The 23,117-nt window shown below is 65.9% G+C and overlaps 1 protein-coding gene across 3 annotated transcripts; it reads right to left on the bottom strand.

The window, feature by feature from the left end:
* Positions 1-486: 486 nt before the first annotated feature.
* On the bottom strand, positions 487-22,691 carry SLC38A10 (solute carrier family 38 member 10). 3 transcript variants are annotated; one of them, XM_036342182.1, is made up of 17 exons: positions 22,275-22,691; positions 19,277-19,394; positions 17,471-17,516; positions 16,719-16,812; positions 16,438-16,581; positions 15,691-15,815; positions 13,651-13,753; positions 12,756-12,938; positions 11,868-11,979; positions 11,258-11,364; positions 9,138-9,300; positions 5,556-5,726; positions 4,842-5,261; positions 4,260-4,382; positions 3,719-3,742; positions 2,170-2,331; positions 487-1,993 (listed from the first exon to the last, which is right to left on the bottom strand). In XM_036342182.1, the coding sequence occupies exons 1-17, from the start codon at positions 22,371-22,373 to the stop codon at positions 975-977; spliced, it is 3,213 nt and encodes a 1,070-aa protein (XP_036198075.1). In that variant the 5' UTR covers positions 22,374-22,691; the 3' UTR covers positions 487-974. The 3 variants fall into 3 exon arrangements, with proteins under 3 accessions (XP_036198075.1, XP_036198076.1, XP_036198077.1); XM_036342183.1 differs by lacking the exon at positions 3,719-3,742 and having other exon boundaries at positions 22,275-22,690; XM_036342184.1 differs by lacking the exons at positions 3,719-3,742; positions 4,260-4,382.
* Positions 22,692-23,117: the final 426 nt, after the last annotated feature.

Below are 23,117 nucleotides of genomic sequence, written 5' to 3'. Positions count from 1 at the left end.
CAATGGAAAAAATGTCCTCACGTGAGGGCGGAACAAAGTGAAAGCACTCCCGTGGCCCCGGCAGCCGGGTCCCTCTCAGGCTCGAGCTGGAGCGCCCCGCCCCAGAGGGGAGCCGGATGCCCACACCCCACAAAGCAGCGGGGCCTGGGCTCGTGGGACAGCCGGTCCACCTGCCGGCGGTTCCAGGGGCTTTCCTGCTCCTTGAAAACCAAACACCGTGAAAACCTGACAGGTGAGCAGGCTCCAGCCGGGACGGCCGAGCCCGGCAGCCCCAGGAGAAGCGGCGCCCGCAAGTCGCTGCTGTTGGTACAGAGGCCCCATCCTGGTCAGTACGTTCGGCCGCACGCCTGGCGCTGGACCCACGGGCTCCGGCAGCAGCCACAGGGTCCCGGATGCAGGTCAGGTCAGTCTCCCTTCACGACCCCATGAGGGCTGTGTACAGTCCTGCACACCTTCCCCCAGGTAACTCAACCCCACTTCGCCAACCAGACTGGAATGGTTTTATTTAAAGCCCACGGCTACTTGGGGAACAAGGAGCGCGGGAGCAGAGCCACGTGGTGGGCGAGGTACACTCGGCTGCTCTCCGGCCCGAGGACGGAGCCGCCGGCAGCAGCGCTCGTGGTCAAGGCAGAACGTTCATTAAGATTTTCTACGACTCAGGACATGAGACAAAATTCTGAGTCGCGATCTGCGGCGAGGGCTGGTCCAGCAGCCGTGCCTGGGATGGGTCAGCACCGGACGGCACCAGCCCTCACTCAGACCCACAGCTGCACGGGCCCCGTCTCAGAACACGGAGGGGTGGCCACAGGGAGCTCGGTCACCTGACAAGCTCAGACTGCGTTGTGATGGCAGAGGCCACTCCGGGAGAGGACGCAGGTCGGGTGGAGCCTTCAGACCGCCCTCAAGCATGGCCTCCCGAACTGGCCCTGGCTGGAGAGGCCAACAGACCGGGAGCAGGGCAGCCACTGCGAGCCTCAGGCCTCCTCCGGGGCCCCGGGCAGCTCTCTGAGCTGGCGGCTGTGGCCCACCCGCAGGGCGCCCCCCGCGGCCTGGCGCAGCTGGGCGTCCAGGGCGCTGTGGAGGTCGCTGACCTGCACAGCGTGCAGGGAGTCGAAGCTCATGATGACCCCCTCGTTGGGGACCGGTCCCTCGTCGTCTACAGGAGCCACGTCCCGCCGTCTCCTCCTGAGGTCGGCGCCGACCTGAACTTTCAGGTCCCGGTTAGGTTTGACATTGTCCAGCTTCTGAGCCCCGGGCACGGCCTGTTGGGGCCCGAACTCAGGGTCTGGCTTCTGCTCGGGCTCCTGGGCAGCGGCGTCTTGCCTGGGGGCAGGCACATGGTCCCCGCCCAGGGCCTCCTTTTTTGCCTCTGGGTGCCCTCCCGGGGCCCTGGCGGAGACAGCTCGGTGTTCCGGCTGCTGTAACGCAGCCTGGGCCACGGGGGCTGCTCCTTCCGACCGGCTGGGCAGGCCTGCGGGTCTCCGGTCTTGGCGCACTTGCTGGGGCTGCACTGGAGGGTCCCCAGCCCCTGCCCTGGCTCCCCGGGCACCTGCCGCTTCCGGAACATGGGCACCAGCGGCTGCTGCCTCCTTATGGGATTTGTTCCTCTCCTGAGAGCCTCCACCAAGAAGGTCCGGACCCTGTCCAGGGGCGTCCCCAGCGTCAGGCTTCTCTGGGCTCCTGGGGGCCCCAGCGAGATCGGGCTCTGGAGCCCCGTCCTGCACACCTGCCGCATGGGGCTCGGCGTCCGGCTGGTCTTCCCTCGGCTTTGTGTCCACACCGCCTGGAGGACTGGCGGGGGCTCTGCCTGCAGCCCCCTTGGGCTCCTGCAGGGAACGCTGGCTGTGTCCCTGGGGCGGAGCGGGGGGCTGCCCGGGAGCCCTGAGCTCAGGTTCCAAAGGCTGCAGGGGGGCGTGCACCACCGTCTCCCCGTCATGGGCCTCCTGCTCCTTACTCCTGGGTGCGGCCACCCCAGGCTCGGCCGGTGCGTCCACTGTAAGCGAAGGGATCCGTTTAGCCAAGAAATGAGCAGAAGCCACTGATGCCAGGATTGAAAGGAACAGAACTCGCCACAGACACGTGCCCCACGAAGCAGAAGACGCAGCCTCTCCCCAGCAGCCTTCCTTCAGCCCCCCTGCCCCCCCCCGTCCCCTCCCCCCCCGCACTTGCCATCCTCGCCGTCCGGCCGCTGCTGGTGCATCTCCTTGTGCTGCTCCTCGATCACGGCCAGCAGCTTCTCCTGCTGGTCCAGGAGGCGCTTCTGCTGCTCCTGCTGCTCCCTGATCACCTGCAGCAGGACCTCGTGGTCCAGCCGCTCCACGCGGCCGGCATCTGGGGAAACACCGTCCGAGCCTGTGCCGCCAAGGCCAGGATGCCAGGCGCGGCAGGACCCTCCCAGGATGCCCTCGGGTGTGCCGCCCCCTGCTGGTCTAGGAGGCAGAGGGGCTGCCAGGGCTGTTCCCGGGCACGGCCTGGGGGTCGGACACCCTGGCAGAGACCAGGCACCCCAACTCGCCCATGGGGCCCCGGCCAGGCAGCACCGTGTCCCCTGGGCTGTGGTTAAGCTGGAAACTTTGGGAAAGATGGCGGCGCCTGCAGGACAGCTCCTCCAGGTGAGGGTTTTGAAAACAAACAGAACTGCCTGCTTTCGGGGGACAGGCCGCACACAGAGTCCCCAGCACAGGCTGCAGGCGCCGCCAGGTGTGCCCAGGGGAGGCACGAGGCTGGGCACCTGCAACTGGAGCCTCCACGGGGAAGGGAGCGCCTCCCTCCGCGCTCCAACACGGCGAGCTGCTTCCTGAGCGGCGTGCAGACGTGTGACTGGGCAGAGGTGCCGGTGGGCACGCTCACACGAAGGAAGGGCCAACAGCCCAGCCATGCCCGCCTGGCAGTGGGGGGTCGGCCTTCCCCCAGGGACTGCAGGGGTCTCCCGCTGGAGGGGGCGCAGGATGTGCAGGCAGTGTCCTGAGGGAACAGGCTAAGGCTGCCCACGGGGAGGACGGGGCCACGGGAAGAAGGGAGGTTGGGAGGACAGACCCTCAGCAGGGGCCCACCCAGATACCCTGGGCACCGGGACACCTGCCTAGGCCAAGCCACAGCCGTGGACGAGGTCTGGACCCGCACTCCCCTTGGGTGAGGGAAGCACACGGACCAACCAGCCACCGTGGCCACGGGCCACCTGTCACTCAGCACCCGTGGCTCATGACCGTGTGCTGCTTGGTGGTACAAGGCTGGCCCCATGGGGTCCCAGGCGGGTTCTGGAGGTGCCGGCCCCACTGCCCCACTGGCTCCCAGAGGACCAGCCCTGCACCCACGCTGGGAGGGGCCGCACAGGACAGACATGAAGCAGAGGGAGGTGGCATGCTGTGCCCCAGCCGGAGCCCACGGGGACCACCTGCAGACGGGTGGGAGCTGCCGAGGCTCACACACATGCAGAACGTATGAACACAGGCCATGCACACGGCACAGGTGACACCACCCCTCCCCCTGAGGCAGGGCCTCTAAGGACTGCGGAGCCACCTCAGGGCATCTGTACGAGAAGGGGGTAAGTTGGGGCGTCGGGGACCCCAACTGGGGCTGGAGGCTGGTTGTATGTGCACCTTCCGGGCTCTGCCCACATGCTCCATGCCGGGCCGTCACGGGACCGTGTGCCCGCGCAGCCCTGTGCTAGGACCCCTGACCCTCGCGCCTTCACTGGGACACGCCCCTGCGTCCGTACCTGCTACTAGCTTTTTGATCTCAGCTGCGCATCCCGTTGGAGGCATAGAGAGAGGCAGAGAGGAGCGTGAGAAGTCTCTCCTCGGAGGGAAAGTCAGAGAACCACAGCGAGGTGGGTGCTCAGGCACCAGGACGCAGGGAGACTGAACCCAGAGGCCAAGCAACGCGGGGCCGGGAAGGTCACCCCAGGGAGCCAGGCCCTGGGCCCGATGCCACACCTGCTGGCTGCCAGGCCACGTGTGTAGACCCATGAGCACACCTGCTCTGAGGGTCACGGCAGGGGTCCCGGAGAGCCACACGACAGGCGGCGGCTTTGTAAGGGGAGGAAGGGGACCAGGGTCCCAGGGCAGTGGCGGTGGCAGAGAGAGAGCAGGGCGGGCGGCTGGCTCAGCCTTCGGTCGGCAGGACACTGGGAAGCACTGAGGCCCGGCACCTGCAAAGCCCCCAGACAGCCCTGGCCTCTCCCGCCGCTCGGGGTCTGCGCGGAAGAGGCAGGTGTCCCCTGGGCCCGCGAGGGTGTGGTGAGCAAGTCAGGCCCTTACCCTCCAGCTTGCTGCCGGCGGGGTCCCCGGCCGGGCCCTCCGCGTGCTCCCCAGGCTGGCCCTCCGAGCTCCTCTGCCCTCGAGGCTCCGCCGGCTGCCCGGCCCTGGGGGCCGGCTTCCCACCTGCACACACAGTGACACACGCTTGCCGGCCACTCGGAAGGGGGACACCGAAGGTGGAGGAGGGGCCGAAGGTGGCAGATGGTTCCTAAAAGGACCTGCACTCCGCCCCTCCCTCCCGTCAGCAGTTTACGGGAAGTCCTAACACACATTTACCCACTTCCCGGCCCTGGCTGCGAGCCGGCGCTAACCTGGCCGACTAACAGGTGAGAGCCGTCAGGCTGCTCTGAGCTGGTGCGGGACAACCTGGCAGCTGGCACCCGCCAAGCGCTCGCGCACCGTGCACAGGACACAGGAGCAGCCGGGCCTGACGCTGGTGGCCTGGCGAACACGTGTGACTGTTGCAGCGGCTGCCAAGCCACAGGCTCCCCGCACACCTGCCTCACGAGGAGGGAAACCCGACAGGCCAGGCTGGGCCCTTCCAGGCAGGCCCGCTCCCCCCGGGCTGGCTCTCCGGCTTACCTGCGGCGTGGTCCGGCTCAGGGACGCCGTCTGCTCTGTCCGCGGCCCCTGCCCCCAGGGCGTCCTGCCCCTCGGGGGGCACTGCCTGGGGCCCTGGGTGCAGATCCCCGACCACCAGCTCCTGGTCCTCCTTCACGGGCTCCACAGCCCGCGGACCATTTCCTTCTGGAACCTTCTGGGGACCTTTAGGAAGATCCCCCTCGGGCTCCACGACCGGGGCCTGTGCCCCTTGCTCTCTTCCTGAATCCGGCAGAGGTGGTGCCACCTGGCCCTTGCCCCCAGGAGCCTCGTCGTCCACGTGCTGGGACACATGTTCCTTCTCCGCCGCTCCTTCTGGGTCTTGACCTTCGTCCACCACCACCTTGTCATGCGGGACAGGGGGCTCGTGGCGATGGGCCTCCCCCATGGGCACCGCCACGCCTGGGAAGACACGGAGGGCATGTTGGAGGAGGAGGGGGAGGGTGTGGAGGGGGAGGAGGGCCCCGGAGGAGGGCTGGTGCCCAGGGCAGGCCAGGCCAGCGAGGCCGCCTCAGCGCTGGCTGCTGTGGGGACTGAGGCTGTTTCCAGAAAATGACAGACGGGTAGTGGCCAACCAGCTGCTCTGGGCGGGCAGAGCAGGCATCTGACCCAGAGGAGGGAGGGGCTGAGGGGAAGACCCGAGGCCCTGGGAGTCCCTCCCCCGGCAGCCTGAGCCCGCCTGCCCGCCAGGCCCACCTTGCCCGGGCCGGTCCAGCTGCGCCTCCTCCTGCTTCTCCTTGGCGCCCGCCCTCGGGGGCATGTCCACGGGGCCCTTGATCTGGGCCTGCTCCAGCTCGTCCTTCTCCCCCCGCGGCGGCTTCGGCTTGTCCCGGGTGTCCGCGGCCACGGCCACAGCCGGGTCCTGGCCTGCGGGCACAGAGTGGCTGGCTGAGCGGCCGGAGCCAGCGGGCTTCCCTGGGTGGAGCCACAGGTCCCAGCCCAGTGGCGGCCTGAGCAGCCGTGTGCTCCTGCCCCATCATTGGCCCGGAAGCAGCACGGAGAACTGTCACTTTCCATGTGTCTCCAGAACAAAAACAGTCAGAGTGAAGTTCACACCTGACTCCACGGAGCGCTGGCCGTGACCACCAGGTGGCAGCACGGACCCGCCGTCTGAGGGGCTGGGGCTGGGCTGTCACAGAACAAGGGGGGCTTCTGCCCTGGGGAGGTGACTTGTAGCCCTGCCGGCTCTGACTACTGACGGTGCAAGGCAGAGAGGAAGACGAGCAAGGCCCACAGCGTGTCCTGCAGCCGCCCCCACTCTCCGCACCCCACCCACGCTCCCCGTCACCCAGGGTCCCCGTCACCCAGGGTCCCTGTCACCCACGCTCCCCGTCACCCAGGGTCCCTGTCACCCACGCTCCCCGTCACCCACGCTCCCCGTCACCCAGGGTCCCCGTCACCCACGCTCCCTGTCACCCACGCTCCCCATCACCCAGGGTCCCCGTCACCCACGCTCCCCGTCACCCAGGGTCCCCGTCACCCACGCTCCCCGTCACCCAGGGTCCCCGTCACCCACGCTCCCCGTCACCCAGGGCCCCCGTCACCCAGGGTCCCACAGAGCTGGGCCAGAGGGAGCCTATTGGGAAACCATCTCCATTTCAAATGAACAAACACTTCCTATGTGTCAGGCAGTCGTGGGGGGGGGGGGTTCAGGGACATTTCACCCCGAGCCAGCAGCCGCCTCAGCTCCCTCTGGAAGGGAAACCCAAGGTCCGAGGCCCGGGCGGAGCTGCCGGGGAGCACCCTGCTCAGACGGTCCTGCCTCCCTGGGTTCAGCCAGTGCTGGTTCGCAGGAGCACGGGGCGTCACCCGCAGGTGCAGCGTCCTAGGCCGCCACGTGATGGCCCCCTGCAGACGCCCACGTGCCCACGAGAAGCCCGTAAATCGGGGTCACCCAGCGACGGCAAGTCAGGAAACGGGGGAACCAGCCCCCAGGAGCAGCCTCCACTCGGTCACGGCCGCGTCGCCACTGGGCGGTGGCTCCTCAGAGGGAACAAAGCCGGCCCTTCGGGACGGAGGCAGCTCCGCGGCCTGCCCGGCGGCGGTGACAGGCAGCGTGGATGGCCCAGGAGCCTGCAGCGACCTCCACGGGCCTGGACTCCACGCTCCACGCTGTCCTTGGCCACGGTCACTGTCTTGAACGCAGAACCGGCTCCTCGCTGGGGACCGTGCCAGCAGCGCCCGTGGCCACGGAAAACTGACATACAATTCAGACAAGGAGCTGAACAGCCCGCGCTCCGCCGGGCCTGGCTCCCTGGGCCTGGCTCCGACTAAGAGACAGGAAGTGCCCCTGGGGGGCTGGCGGCTGCTCCGGGAAACAGGGACAACGGTCTGGACAGGGCTGCAGGGAGGGGCTCTGCCCCACTTGCTCCTGCAAGGCTGGCAGCCCGCAGGGCTCAAGAGCAGCCAGCAGGGGGTGCCCTGCTCTGGCACAAAACCCGGCCTCGAAAACATCAGCGCCTCAAGGTCACTGCCCAGGTCACTATCCTCAAAGTCATGACTTCCAAGTACCAAACAAGGCTCGCCAGCAACCACTGGCCAGGGCAGCCGGTCCTCTGAAATTCCGAGCTGACGCCTCGCTGGGCCAGGCCGTGGGGTCCAACCTGCCTGGGGCAACCGGGGGGCCAGCGGCCTCCGGCACACTGAGGAGTGGCGACAGGGACGCACTCACCCCCTGAGGGGCTCCAGGCCGGAGTTCCCGAGACAGCAGGCCAGTGGCTGGTGCCACAGACGCTTCCCGGCGAGCAGTGTAGTTCTGGAGGGGAGCAGGCCTGTCTCCCACCCCACCCCACCCCCCGCTGCAGGAAGGGGACGAGGTGTACAGTGCTGTGGGCCAAGGCTGCTCCCAACACTACGTTCGGGTGCAGGCACTGGGCAAAGAGAGGGGCACACCGTATTGCAAAGCCTGTGCCTGCCTGCAGCCCCCAGGTGCTCCCAACATCAAGTGAAGGGCCCAGTGAGCCCTTTCCAAATGGGTGGGGCCTCAGGAGCCTCTCAGGCTGGGCCCCTCCCCCCCACCCCACCCCTTCCCACCCATGGGCGGCCGTGCTCCCCCAGCGCTGGGCCCGGTGCAGGTCACTGATGCCAAGGGCAGGCCCCTCTCGCCACCTCAGGGCCAGCGAGGGCTCTCAAGGAAGTGGGGACCGTCTTGCCTCCGAGACGTCAGGACCAGTGAGCGGGGCACAGCCCCCCCACGGCGCAGCCCCACTGGCCCGCTGGCTCGGGGGAGGCGCCCATCAATTACGGGGAGGACGGGCGAGAAAACGGAGAACTCGCTCAACACCGGCATGTGGTTCGAGGGCCATGTGTTTCGCTACGGCCTCGAGGAGTAAATGGGAACCAGATGTGGCACTGGCTCCAGGTGAGGCAGCGCCCGCCCCGACCGGACGCAGCTGCTCGCAGCCGCCCTGCTGACTCGCGCCCAGAAACCCGCCGGGGCACGCGCACAGCTCAGGAACCAGTGCCCAAGGCCAGGTCTACCGGGGCGGCCCCAGCAGTCAGGGAGACACGCCCCGGGGCAAGGGACTCCGAGGGTGCCACAGGGTGGGCCTGACACCCCTCCCTCCTCAAACCACTGACTCCATGCAGCGGCCACGGGCGCCTCGCAGCTCCTGCACACGGCTGTTTCTGCCGTGAGCCTCATCCCCAGGTCGTCTCTGCAGGAAACCCACCGAGGGGATCCTCTGGCGGAAGGGCGCTCGCCACCCGTCGGGGCCCAGAGCCCACCCGCAGGGGCCTTTCCAAGCCCAGGCAGGTCCCCAACAGAGGCAGCAACAAGTCCGAGCCACCTTCTCATCTGTCAATCAGGGCGGGCAGGAGGCCTTGAAGGTCAGAACCGCCCTCCTGCACCCCCACGGTGCCGGGCCTGCAAGGTGGCCTTCTCGGAGGGAGGCGTGAGGCCATCGCCCCACCAGCAGGCAGGATGACCAGGACAGCTGGGGACCAGGACACCAGCACGGGGGCTCCCGCCACTGGCTGACCGTGAAACCTGGCTGAGACTTACAGCCTCAGAACCAGCAAACGTGAGCGACACCCACGAACCATCACCTGTGAGCCCTAGTGGAGCCTGGAGGTCACAGCCCTGCTGTCCCACCTGCCACCTGCCCCTGCACACAGGGCTGCTGCCCACTCCAGCACCCAACAGGGCGAAGCAGCTGGCAGACCAGCCAGCCCGGGACGGGCACCCACATTCTCACGGCGCCACGGTGTCCGCAGGGGCACCTCCCCGGGGCTGGAGGGCTGGGGGCTGGGCCCGTGGTGGACCCGAGGGACGCGTACCTGGGAGCTGGGCCGCCTCCGCCTTCACCGCACCCTCAGCCTCCGCAAGCCGACCGCCCGGGGCCTCCTTCGCCAGGTCCACGTCCACAGGGGCCTCCTCGCTCACGGACAAGGTGGTGAGAGTGCTGACCACCAGGATGCCCAGGCCGACCCAGAGCACCACCTGGAGGAGAAGAGGCCTGGAGCGAGAGCGGTTGGAACAGGGGCGCCCGGGGGAGCCGAGGAGAGAGGGGGCTGCACGCAGACGCCCGCTGGCCGCCGGGACCGTGGTCTGCGCACGAAGCTGCGGCCACATTTCCCAGTGCGTTTCACAGAAACGGGTGTTCCTCCTGCGCTAAGGCTGGGAACCAGGCCCCGCCCCCGGTGGAGCCCCGCCCCCGGTGGAGCCCCGCCCCCGGTGGAGCCCCGCCCCCGGTGGAGCCCCGCCCCCGGTGGAGCCCCGCCCCCTCCAGCAGGGGCCTCCGGCTCCGCTCTGACTGGCATAGGGAGGTCAGAGCCGGAAGCTGGCGTCAGGCTCAATGGCGTCAGGCTCAACCGGCAAACCCTAGACACTGTCCCTCCGCGTCAGGAGGAAGAGGCTCGCCCCACGGGCCAGGGATGGACCCGAGAGGAGGTAACACTGGAAAGGCAGGGCCTCCCGGCCTACAAACCACCAGCAGGCCAGGCCCGGCCCGAGTCACAGCCGCCGCGGGCGCACTCGGACAGGAGCCTGCGAGGCCACGCGGGTCAGGGAGGGTTTACAGACATTGACTCCACCTCCACCCCAACGGCACCAAAGCACCCGCAGCGCCTCCTGTCCGCGTGGGAGAGACCCCCCCCAGCCCCGCGGTTCTTAGGGCCACGTCCACACACCGCCAGGCCCGGGAGGCAGGCCCGAGGATGGGAAACCACGAAACCGCAAGGATCGCGAGTAAATATTGACGACCTGGAACCATGACGTCTGGAGGAGCTTACAGTCTATGTAAAACTCAAACACACAACAGCAGCACCCAAGGCCAGAGGCAGGAACATGGAGTCAGGACTGCCCGGGGCCCGGCCTCATCCGGGAGGAGTAAACAGCTCACCTGCCATCAACTCTAATGGGCCGGCTTCCCATCAAACAGCCTCGTAGACGGAGAGCGGCCACACCAGCCAGCAGGCGAGTAAGGGAGACACTGGGGCCCTGGCCAGTGTGGTTCAGGGGGTAGAGCATCAGCCCGTGGACTGAAGGGTCCCGGGTTTAACTCCGGTCAAGGGCACGTACCTTGGTTGCAGGCTCATCCCCGGCCCCAGGTTGGGGTACATGTGGGAGGCAATCAATCGATGTGTCTCTCTCACATCGATGTTTCTCTCTGTCTCTGTCTCTCCCCCTCCCTTCCACTCGCTCTAAAAAATCAATGGAAAAATATCCTCAGGTGAGGATTAAAAAAACACAAATACTTAAAATGCTTGATTTACCCAGAAGACAGCAAAGAGAAAAAAACAAGTAAGAACAGATGGGACAAATGAAAAGCAAAGAGTAAGACGGAAGCTTTGATGCCCCCAAATCCGTGGTGACGTCCACTGTGAGCAGTCGAAACCCGCCACTAACAGACCGGACAGAACACAGCAAGACAAAGCCAACCGTCCGCTGTTCTAAGAGGCGCACCTGATAGGGAGAGACAGTCCGAAAGGAACAGGCGGAGAAAGGCACGCTGTGCCAGGAAGACCAAGCCGAGCGGCCGCTACACGGTCCGGGCAAGGCCCCGCCCCCACGAGAAGCGTTTCCACAGAAAGGCACCCGGAGCAAAAGGGTCCCTTTAACAAGATATGACACCTTCCTGTACGGCCCTCAATGCAGCTGCAGAGAAGAGGCAGGACTGGGAGAAGCCGTTCCTCCCCCAGGAGGATAAACAAGGGGGGAAGTCAGCACGAACAGGGAAGCCCTGAACGTCCCAGCGCAGCCCGACCCAACCCGCGTGCAGCAGGTGCAGACACTCAGCAAGGAGCACCCGGGACCTCGCTGGCCACAGAGTCGCTGCCAACGACCAAGGGCTGAGCCTCAGTGTGCCCCCCACACCTGCCGTGCTCGGGGTGCCCCCACCCTGGCACCCAGGCCACAGAGCCCCTCCTCCCCGCCTGCGGCGGCTCAGGGCACTGACCTGGGAGAAGAGCGAGTTCCTGTGCACCTTCCTGTAGATGAGCGCTGGGCAGATGAAGCAGATGAGGCTCCCCATGGTGGCGCCCGTGAGGCCCAGGATCGTCTCCACTGGAGACAGAGGGACGGGACGGGACGGGGTGAAGACGGGCTCCTGGAGGGACGGGACGGGAGCTTCCAGCCCGCACGGCGCCCCCGACAGCCTGGCATGGGGGCCTCACCAGGCCTCGCCCTTGGTGCTCACAGGCCACTCGGGCATGCGGGCAGTGTGGCCGCTCTGCCCACGGTCACGTCTCAGGCGGGCTCCCTGCTCTGCACCCCGTTTCCTCCCTAACACACTCCGTCCCTCGTGTTCTGGTGACACTCCCTTGCCCGTCCGCAGGGGGCAGGCGCCTGACGCAGAGGCCCCGCTCAGGGCCTCCCTCCCCCTGGGGAGGCACCACCTGAATCGGGGCGACAGGGAGGAGCTGCTTTCGAGACACAAGTGGGGGACCCCGACATGGGGCAGAAGACCCTGAGACGCGGTGGCCACTGAGTGCCCGTGGGTAACGGCAGGATGAGGACAGGACAGGATTGTGTGGGTGGAGGGGGGGCCAGAGCGGCCCTCCACTTACCGTTGGGGATCATGATCCCACCAACCATGGTCCCAAACACGACAGAGAGGGTGAGCGCCTTGAACCGTAGGGGCGGCATGTAGCCTCCGGCGGCGAAGGTCCCATCTTTTTGCTGCGAGGGAGGAAACACAGGAAAAGGTTTGGGGTGCGGTTTTCCCACCGCACCCTGGGGGCCTGCCGGCACGGGGCCCCACCGCTGCGGCCGAGCAGCTGTGACGTGAACCGCAGCCCGGCCCGGAGGCACGGGCAGCCACGGCCAGGCGTGGACGCCAGAGCTACAGCTGCGGCTTGAAAGGCCAGTGGCAAGGCCTGGCTTCCCTTCAGGGCAGCCGCGGCGGCGGGACAGGCCCCGCTGCACGGGAAGAAGACACAGAGGCGGCTCCGTGACACCCTGCAGCTCAGCTCAGGACCGCCCCTCGCGCCCGGCAGCAGCGCCACTCGCAGGAAGGAAGGAGGCGGCGTCACCCACCCCGGCGCCCCTGCACCCCGTGCCGCGGTCTCCTCGTGTGTGAGCACAGGGTCCGACGGTGACGGCTCAGGCGTCTTTTGTCCAACTGTTACCGTGCTCAGTCCCCAAGCGTGCGGAGGCCGCGACGGACCCAGTGCCCGCCCGGCCCTCCCCCGGGTGCGCGGACCAAGCCCGCCCCCCACTGCTGCTCGGGGCGCAGCGGAGCTGGAGTGCGGGCGACAGGCGGGACGGCCCGACTCCACGTGCGTCCGTCCCTGTTGGTTGTGGCGCTGTCTCTTTTCCCCAGAGTTGGTCTTAAGTCCCCACTGAAACGTCTCACGCTAAGGGAAGCTCCTCGGGTTCAGCCGGGAGAGTAGCCAGCTAGCGCCGCCGGGACGACGCAGGTGGGCGGCCGTTGCCAGCGGCTGGAGGCGGCTCACCTGCTGCTCGAACAGCAGCGTGCTCAGGGCCTGTCTGCAGGGCAGGATCATCATGGGGAAGCCCACGGCCACCGACATCATGAAGCCGGCGCGGACCATCTGGGTCACCAGGTTGGAGGGGAAGTGCATCAGCACGTTGCCCGCGATGGCCTCGGCGAAGCTCACGTAGCCGAAGAAGCCCACCTGCGGGGACAGAGAGGGAGCTGGCCGCCTCCCCGAGGGCCGTGGGCGCCTCGCAGCGAGTCCCACCCGCCAGCCGCGTGGGCGGAAGGCCCCCTGAACAGGGGCAAACCCCAGCATGTGTGCCCCTCGCGCTTTGGCCTGAGGACAGCGGGTGCCAAGGAAAGGGAGCTCTTGGTGGAAGGCAGGAGCCAGGGCCCACGCCCCTGCGCGCAGAGGCAGATCTTCACGGGGTTGGAAACCCAGCCAGGCACCGTGGGGTAAGGCATGGCCCCAGGCGGAGACGCTCGGTGGAGAGGCTCGGTGGGCGGCGCCTGCACGGACCATTTGTAAACACGACAAGAATGCCGAAACCACGAAGTTCAGGGCAACAAGCCAGAGCTCAGCGCGTTTACAACCCTCTGCGATGTAACGGAACCACAGGGCATCGCGGGGGCTGGTCACTGACTGGGGTGCCGCTCCTACTGGCCACACCCCCCTTCTGTGGGGACAGCGAGCCCTGCAGCGCCATCCACGCCCCTGGGGCGGGAGCACCAGGGCTGCCGGGAGGCGGCTCTCAGGGTGGCCGGGTGGAGCTGAGGAGCAGGTCTGCCCGCGGCCACTGGGCTCTGGGACCTACACGGGGTCCAGAGCCGTCCCTGCCAGGGGCCTGGAGGAGCTGGAGGGAGGGGCGTCCCTCCTGGGACACGGGCAAGGGTGGGCGTGCAGACCCTACCATGACGTAGAAGGCGGTGACCACGTTGAGGGAGGAGGCGAAGATGGAGCTCATGGTCTTCACCGAGGGCTCGTCCAGGCTGTCGTAGGTGGGCAGGACCTGGCTGCGGGGAGACAGGCAGCTCCACACGCAGGTCCCGGGTCCCAGCCGTCTCCAGCTCCGCCCCTCCCACCACTCGCCACCAGGGAACTCGGAGCCGAGAGGCTGCAGCCCAGGGAGGGGCCTGGGCACGTGCTCAGGGCACCGCACTCACTCGGGGACAGGCTAAGTGCCCCAGTGAAAGGCCGGCCGCCTGTGCCTGGGAGCGGGAGGCCGGGAGCGGGAGACCCGGGCAGGGCCGCGTGTTTACAGGGGAAGCAGGAAGCGGGTCAGAGCGCTGCTGTCAAGAGACTGGGAAGTTAAACAAACACCAGCCGCCTGGTCGCCGCCATCTCCACGCCTCGGCCGCACTCGGAGCCTCGGGCGGGAGGCGGGAGCGGTGTCTGTCCCGGGCCGGCCTGCAGTGCCGCTGGGTGGGGAGGGCGCGTCCACCTGGCTCTCCTGCGAGAGTCGGAGGGGGGCAAGGAGAAGGTCTGGGGGCTGCCCCGGAGGAGGAGCTGCGCTGGGGGCGTCCGGACTAGAAAGCAAGAGGGATGCGGTGCTGAGGGCCGGCGGCTCCAGTCCTGGCTGCTGTGGTCCCCGTGGGGCTCACACACGCGTCAGGACAGAATGTCACTGGCAATAAGTGGACAAGCACAGCAGTCAGTGGAGCCAAACGCCAGCTCCTTTAAAAGTGAGAGAACGCAGGGCTCAGTGGTTGAGCATCAACCTCTGACCAGGAGGTCACGGTTCAATGCCTGGTCAGGGCACGAGCCGGGGTGCAGGCTCCATCCCCAGCTCCGTCGGGGCACGTGCAGGAGGCAGCCAATCCATGTCTCTCTCACATCGATGCTTTTCTCTCTCTGTCCCACTCCCTTTTCACTCTTTCTAAAAAAAAAATCAACGGAAAACACATCCCGGGTGAGGATTAACAAAACTAAAAAGAAAGCGAACAGAGACGAGAGGGAGAACAGGTAGCCAGGCACCAGCTTGAGCCTCACGTCTCCATGAGGGCTGAGCAGCAGGAGGGGGGTGGGTGCTGTGGGAACAGCTGCCGGGAGAGGCGGGAGGCGGGCCGGCTCTCGCGTGGGTGTGAGCACACAGGAGCGCGTGTCACACAGGTTTTCGATGGGCACAGCCGCGCCCACGAGAGCGATGGGGGGCGCTCTGCCAGCGTTGCGCGCCGACGGCCTTTTCCCGTCCGCGCCGCATTCACGCCTCTGAGTGGGTGACTGGCTCTCACCATCGCTGGCGAAGGCAGTGCTGCTGGGGTTCGGGAACAGCCTGGTCTGCACTCAGAGCTCCGCGCCAGGGAGGGCACGCGCTGGCGCCAACACGCACACATGCCCACACGTGCACGCACATGCACGCGCACACACATGCATACACACATACACATGCCCACACGTGCACGCACATGCACACGCACACACATGCATACATACATACACGTGCTCACACACATGCACGTGCACACAGATGCATACACACATACACGTGCTCACACACATGCACGTGCACACACACACACACACACACGCGCGCGTGCACACAAGCCCACAGGCCTCTGACAGCAGAGCGCCCCAGAGCAGCCTGCAGGCAGTGTTTGTGCAACTTCCTTTTAAATATTCTCACGCAAACAGCTAACTTCTGGCAAATGCTGGGAACTGCGGATCAGGCGGGCTGGCGGCTCCGCGTCCCCACCGCCAGCTCTCCTCGGGGACTTGGCAAACCGGTGCTCTCACCAGCCGTGCTGGCAGCATGAGGACAAGCCAGCTTCCTCACGTTCGAGACGCAGAACAATGCAGCCACTCCCTCAGGCGGAGGGCAAAGGTCACCACGGACCAGGACTGGGCGCAGAGCCTGAGCCAGGCCCTTAAAGAAACGGAGGAGGCCCTCGCCCGGCACCGACCCCCCACCCGACACACAGGACGCAGCCGGGCCTGGGCAGCCGGCACTTACGACTGGCAGGCAAAGGACATGCCAAAGATGGGGATGCAGCGGAAGACGCCCTCCCAGCGCACGTAGCTGACCCGCCGCAGCCACTGCCCGCCGAAGAGGCCGTGCTTGAGCGAGGACAGCAGGATCTGCAGGAGCAGGAGAGAGAGGCGCGGGGACGAGTCAGTCCCGCTCCGAGTCAGTCCCGTGGGCGCCTGTGCCAGCCTGGGGCCCCGAGGCCGGGGAGCACCCGCTGCAGGGCCTGAGCCCGGCAGTGAGCAGTGAGGCGTGAGGCTCCCACGTGCCCCCTCCACGGCCTCAGAGGCAGGATGCCCCAGATGGGGCAGGCCCTCCCCGGCCCCGGGGGGAGCAGTGGGTGCCATCACGAGCGGGCGCTCATGGCTAAGGCCCACGGAGAACGTGCACCGGGGCTCAGCCCTCTAAGGACACTGGCCACAGAGACCTCCGGGTCCTGCTCCCCAGAAAGCCACCCTGACCCTGACTCTGACCTTGCCGGTGGATGGGCAAGAACCGGATGCCCTGCGTTCCCAATGCACAGGGGTTCTGCCATCCAATCACCAGAAATGCCCACTCGGAACCCATCCCTGTGGCCGGTACTGGGCCCCTGGCCACACCCACCTGAAACCTCCGCAGCTGATAGCCTCACCCTCCCCTCCCAGGACCCACTGGGCCACGGGGTTAACCCTCTCCTCCCCTCCCAGCTCCCAGCTCCCTTCCCATCACGCGGAGGCAGCGGCGCCAGGCACTCACCACGAACATGAAGGCGGCGTAGAAGAGGAGCGCCATGGCGCTGAAGGACTGGATGGAGGCCAGCATGTTGCGCTGCAGGCTCAGCGGCAGCACGATGCACAGCGACACCGCGAAGAGCAGCAGCGCGCGGAAGGAGCCGGTCACCTGCGGGAGAGCACGATGCTGGGCAGGCGCCACCGGGGAAGCCCCGTGCTGCCCGTCCGCCCGGGCGCCAGGACCTGCGCCCTCCCATTCCCGCAGGTCAGGGACCGGGGACCGGACTCCTGGGGGAGAGGCCCTACCTGGAACCCGAACAGCCGGGCAAAGAAGGTGGAGCCCAGGTCGCCGATGACGACGTAGAAAGCGATGCAGGTCCCCAGCATCAGCCCGATCATGCTGCAAGAGGGGGGCTGGTTCTCAGGCAGTCTCGGGGTCTGCTGCCCGCAAGGCCGCCCCAGCCACGGGCCGATCCACCACCCGAAGGCCGGGCTGCGTGGAGGATGCGGTTTCGCAGGTGCGGGCCCTGGCCCATCTGTGCAGCCAGCTGTTCCCTAGACACATAGGCGCCAGCGCCGGCTACTCTCTGCGGGCATCGGCTCTCGCGGGCGCTGAGGCTCAGGGCCACAGAAACGCCCGCAGCCGGGCGAGCAGGGACCCAGCGGCTCTCGGCACGGCTGTCCCGGCTGCGAGCCTGAAAGTGCGACCCCCCAGCAGCGTTTCCGTCTCAGACGGTTGTGCTCCAAAAGGAGAAAACAGGACATTTCCAACTACTGCCACTCGGTGCAGCCGCGCTCAGGCCCGGACCACAGCACCGGGAACAGCCGAGGTGTGGCCCAGCCGGGAGCGGCCCTGCACTCTGTCCCGTTTTCCATTTTTAAATTTCCCTTCGTAAATAAGGCCTTCAACCTGACGCGGCCCACTCTCAGGTACGATAAGCTGAACCTCCAACTCCTCAGCCAGTCGCAGCTCAGAAACACAGTCTGAGTCCCCGGCCGCCCGGCCTGAGCGCCAGCAGCGGGGAGGGAGGTCGGAGCAGCCCCCAAGGGGCGCCTACCTGGTCTCCACCAGCATCTTCCCGGCCTTCCCGTAGGCGTGAAACGCTGCAGGAGAGAGAGAAGCGCGCTCAGCCCCGCAGCCTGAGGGGCAGGTTGGAAACGACACTCCAGGTAGCAGGCGGGAAAGGCAATGGGACCGTGCCCGCTGGCCAGGCCTTTCCCGGGCGTGTATACAGGGGACACGTTTCTATGTTGGTCCCACACTTTTGGCAGCTCTGTGATCGACACACGGAAACCATGTAAAACAAGAACAAAGCCAGGGAAGCGAAGCAGGTTGGCTTTTCATTCAAAAAAGAATGAGCAGCCCTGCACGGTGACCGCCCCCGGCCGGCAGGAGGGAGGCCTGCCTGGAGTGGACGCTGCGGGCAGAGTGGGAGGTGCCGTGGGCCGGTCCCCCCAGACCAGCACACCCAGTTTTCACAGCTCAGACCACAGGGCCGGCTCCGGGCTTGGGGTTCCCTGTCTGGCTCCTCCATTTCTGAGCTGGGGCCACGCCTGAGCCAGCACCACGGGCAGGGACACCGCAGGAGCCCTCCTGCTCGGCACCCAAGACATAACGGGAGGCCGCTGGCGGGTCCCACCTTCTCGCTCCTGCGGGCACTGGGCTGTGGCTCCCAGGCAGGAGCCCGCAGGCAACCGTGCCCTCCTCAGGCTTCACGTCTCGCCACACCGGCCGGCCTTCTGGGGCTTTCTAAGAACCATCAGGCAGCCGTCAAAGCGCACGGCCTGCCCCATCCAGGGTCACCTGCCTCTTTCAGGCACAGCCAGGCACTTCCTGGGCACTGGCCACAGGAACCCGCCGCCCAGAGGTCCTCAGGGCGAGAAGAGGGTCACACACACACACAGGGCCAGGGTGGGCTGCCCGGAGCAAGTTCATCCCAGGCTAGACTAGGTCTCCCCGCGGGTCACGGGGAGCCAGTGAAGTTCACTAACTCAGTGACCCCAACAGCGAGGCTGACAGCTCCAGCCTCATCAGAAAGGAAGAGGAAGGGCCTTCAGGCCTGAAGCCCAAACAAACCAGCATCCGGTGCCCGTGCTCAGCGCACAGACGGGAAGGAAAGCAGAGGCTGGCCCGGGCATAGAGACAGCTGGGAGCCGAGGGCCAGGGCGGCCTGGGAGGGCCCAGCATCCCGGTCACACTGGGCCGAGAGGAGGGGGTGGGGGGGACCTAGGGCTTTCATCCGGAGGCCAGGAGGTTCCCAGGCACACACAGGGCCAGCTCCCTCCTGGGTTTCCCAGGCACAGGACGCAGAGCCTCAACTCGGTCCCCGAGCCGAACTACCAGCCAACATCCCAAACGGGAAGGAAGCAGAAGTGCAGCTGGACCCAGGGAGGGAGGGAAGAACAAGGAAAGGAAACTGCAGCGACAGCATCCGGGAGCAGAGAGGCCGTGGCCCGGGACAGGCCCGCGGGGAGCATGTACCGGGCACTGGTGGAGGGGCAGGAGCGGGCGCTGTCGGGAGCTCCGAGGACCCTCTGGACCAGGGGCCGGCAGTGAGCAAGTCCGCAGAGGGGGGGGGCTGCGCTCTGCCTGAACTTGGTGCTTAGAGGGGAGACAGGAAAACCATACCCTTTCATGGCACCTCAACTCCGAAGCATGTGACTATAATAACAGTTTTTTTTAAACTGCAATCAATTAAGAAATAATTGCCGTTGAAGGCACGCTTTAACAATCAAGTGGAAAGGCCCTGGCCAGTTTGGCCCCGTGGCTAGAGCGCCGGCCTGCAGACTGAGGGGTCCTGGGTTCGATTCCCGGTCAGGGCACATGCCCGGGTTGCAGGCCGATCCCCAGCGCTGCGCCTCACCCAGGCCCGCGTAGGTCCTCCGCTTGCTCAGGCTGGCGGCTTTCACCAGGAACATGCAGGACTGGTGCGTCATCCAGGCGCAGAATGCCAGGAGCAGGGCCCCCAGGACGATGCCGCACTAGAGGGGAGAGAGACGCTGACGAAAGGGATCTGCCGCAGGCCTCGCCGTGCACGCTGCACACCGGTCTCCGCGCCCGGAAGCCCCTCGGCGGGCGGCCCAGTCGTGCCTGTGGGCGCAGGGCCTGCTCCGTTCCCGGCCCGGCCAGCACTGAAAGGGCCGGTCCCTGGTGTGGGCGCCACACCCTGTGTCCAGGGACATCAGTTCTGTTTGTGATCCTGAAAGAGCAGCAGGGGCCACCCCCTCCCAGCCCCCGAGTCTGAATGCACGCCCCACGCGTCTCTCAGTCCTCCACACACCCCACTGTGGGCCCCTTCCAGCCTCCTGGACCAGCCGCTGCGCGGCACACACCCCGGAAGGAAGAGACCAGAGGTGACAGTCACGCCTTTCTTGTGAGTTAGACACCGACCATCTGACCCAGCATCTGCGCCCCTAGGACTGACCCGGGAGGAATGGAAACACGTGTTCCCGCAGACACCCGCGTGCCCATGTTTACAGCAGGGTCATGTGAGACCCAAAGACCGGGGAAGAAGCCGCGTGTCCTCCTGGTGTCCCCCGAGCTGAGCGCACACACGTAACGACGCTCCGGCCCTTTACTGGGAGGTAGACGCCCCGTGAACGCAGACAGTCCGGGGCTCTGTGTGTGAGCACGGAGCTCCCGACGGGAAACGCCAGGGGTGCCCAGCAGAGGCCAAGGGATAAACAGACGCTGGTACATCCATACAGTGGGATGCTAGCCAGACGGCAAAACCAACACGGGACACGACTCTACTTCCATGGACTCCGAAACAGGCGACCCTGACCTCTGGGGCCAGCAGGGGGCGGGGTGTGGGGGGAGGACCCTTCACAGGGAGGCAGTGGTTGGAGGGAGGGGTGCTGGCAAGACCGTGCTCCCTAACTTCCGAGCCAGGGACATGTGCTTGTTCAATTTGTGAAAATTCATCAAGACTGTGCATCTAAGCCCTGGCCGTTTTGGCTCAGTGGATAGAGCGTTGGCCTGAAGACTGAGGCGTCCCGGGTTCAATTCCAATCAAGGGCACATGCCCGGGTTGTGGGCTTGACTCCTAGTAGGGGGCGTGCAGGAGGCAGCTGATCAATGACTCTCATCATTGATGTTTCTCTTTTTCCTTTTCCCTTCCTCTCTGAAATCAATAAAAATGTATTTTTTTTAAAAAAAGACTGCATCTAAAATTGTGCACTATTTTGTTTGCACAGTATCTATATATATATAAAAGCCTAAGCAACCATTCGACCATTCAACCGGTAGCTATGATGCGCACTGACCACCAGGGGGCAGATGCTCAATGCACAGGCATGGAAACGGAACAGACTGATGAATCTCAGAGGAAAGTGTGGAGGGAGGAGGGTGGGAAGAGATTAACCAAAGATCATATACGGATACTAGAGGCCCATTCATGCACTGGTGGGGTCCCTCAGCCTGGCCTGCACCCTCTCGCATTCCAGGACCCCTTGGGGGATGTCGGAGAGTCAGTTTCAGCTCAATCCCCACAGGCCAGGCTGAGGGACCCCACCGGTGCACAAATTCTCTAGTATCTCAATAAAATGTTAATTTTTTAAAAAGTACCAAAATTCCTAAAATCAACCAAACCAAGAAATAAACTTTTAAAAAATGACATGGCTATCACACACTAAAATTACACCTCCCCCCCCAAACTGCCCACTTGCCTCCCACTATGCTCCAGCCAGGGGCTCCCCTGGGAGGAGACGCTATTAACTCGACCAGGCCCTTGGGACAGGTGACCGGTCGGTCCATGGCGCCCAGGTAACCTCCACCATTGAGCTTTGGGCTCTTGCTGAGCAAGCCAGCCTCACTGTGTGGAAATGCTCTGCCAGGGGCCTTGTGCCCCCCCACGGCCCACACGCAAGTCCGTGGGCAGCCACGGTGGCATAAAGGCTGGCAGCACGAGACCTGCACATCCCCGCCAGCCAACTACACCACCCAGGATGCAGTTCTGTGCCAGGCAAGTCGCAATGCACCCTGGGACACGTAGTCCTCCCAGAAACACCCAGGCTGGCCAGCCACCAGGGATGCAATACCCAGATACAGATGTTGCCCCGGGGGTGCGAGGAGCCGCCAGCAGGGCCTCCCACGACTGCCTGGCCTGCACACCACCAGCTCCTGCCAACATGCCCGCCAGCCTCATCAGCCGGGCTCTCGCCCAGACAGGCTGGAGAGCTGGAGGCGGGGGATCCAAAATCGCCAGATTAAAACTTCTCTTTTCATCTACAGGGACACTAAGTATGAAAAATGCAACGTGTCTGTTACTCTAAAATTAAACAGCTGGGGCCGTTTCACCTCCCAGAGGCCCATCTTATTTAAGTTTTCTACCTATGTGTCGGTATCACGTAGGACGCCCCACCCCACCCCAGGCTGTCTCCAGTGGGCAGGGGGCAGCGACCCCCCTCGGCCCGTTTATTGGGGATGATTTCAGCAGCAGCTCAATGGAGCCACAGATCAGGAGTGGTGGCTTGCCCTCATGGGGTGTTTCCTATTGGCATGATCCTGATGTTTTAATATTTCAGATTTTTTATCTGCCGCTGGTGAGCTGACGTGTTCAACCTGGCGAACTCTGTAACCACCTGCAGCCGGCGCCCCGCCTCGTCCCACGGCCTCGGGGCTGGACGTGCCCGCTTCTGGATGCAAGTGCAGGAGGCTCGGAGTTTTGAAAAATAGCAACAAAAGCAGCGCGGGTGACCCCTCGGTCACGGTCCGTTCTGGACGATCACTTTGCTCGGCTACACCTTGCGCTAGGGCCGGAGCTACTGAGTGCGCGGACCTCGCCGCCGACGCCTAGACCGCGAGCTCCCCGCGGGGCGAATCCCGGGGTCCCGCCCGCAGGCCCCCGCCCGCCGACTCACCTGCTTGAAGCAGAAGGGCATGGTGAGGACGCTGACCCCCACGATGCTGTTCACTATGTTCATGATCAGCCCCCAGTTGGAGGCGGCGGCCGCGGTCATAGCGCGGGCTCTGGGGCCCGGGAGCCCGGGTGTGCGGCGCCGGGACCACCGCGGGGCGCGAGGCCCTGACAGGCGCGGGCGGCTGCCTGGAGGAGGCGGCCTCGCGGGAAAGCGGCGGGGCCGTCAGCCTGCAGACGCCGCCAGGCCCCGCGGCCGCCCCATGGCAGCGTCTCTGGCTCACTCACTGCCGCCGGCCGCCTCCGCGCCCCCGCGCCAAACCCGGAAGAGCCGCCAGCTGCCAACTCGGCACAGCTCAGCCCGGCTTCGGGGCTGCCCGCGGGCGCACACTTCCGCCTTCCGCCGACTACGCCTCCCGGAAGTGACGACACGGAGCGAGCCCAAGAAGAGCAGGAATGGGCGGGGCCTGCAAGGAATAGCGGGCTCGGCGGGGCGGGGCCTTCAAGGGCGGGGCTAGGGAATTAGGAGCCAATGAGGGTCAGGCACTGTCACGGGGGCGGGTCTGGAGGCGTGGCCAGGCGGCCTCCGAGCTGAGCACCTTTGCAGGAGTCACGCTGGCCTCCTGCGGAGTCCGGCTGCTGAACCCCGCCCGGCAGCGGCTGGGGCACTGGGGACTCGCACGGAGAGCCCCGGTCGGGAAGGAAAGCGGAGGGCAAGAGGAAAATGGCCGCGCCGCGCCTCCCGGGGAAAAGCCGGGTTCCAAGCGTTCAACTGAGCGATTACAGCTAGGGCAGCAGTCGGGGTGTGCTTGGTGTCCTCTGGGCTCGCGGGCAGGGCCTTCACTCT

This window comes from Myotis myotis, unplaced genomic scaffold (genome assembly GCF_014108235.1).
Source record: "Myotis myotis isolate mMyoMyo1 unplaced genomic scaffold, mMyoMyo1.p scaffold_m19_p_17, whole genome shotgun sequence".
Taxonomy (NCBI): Eukaryota; Metazoa; Chordata; class Mammalia; order Chiroptera; family Vespertilionidae; genus Myotis; species Myotis myotis.
The sequence above is the reverse complement of the archived record's forward strand: the minus strand, read 5'-3'. Positions and strand labels throughout refer to the sequence as shown.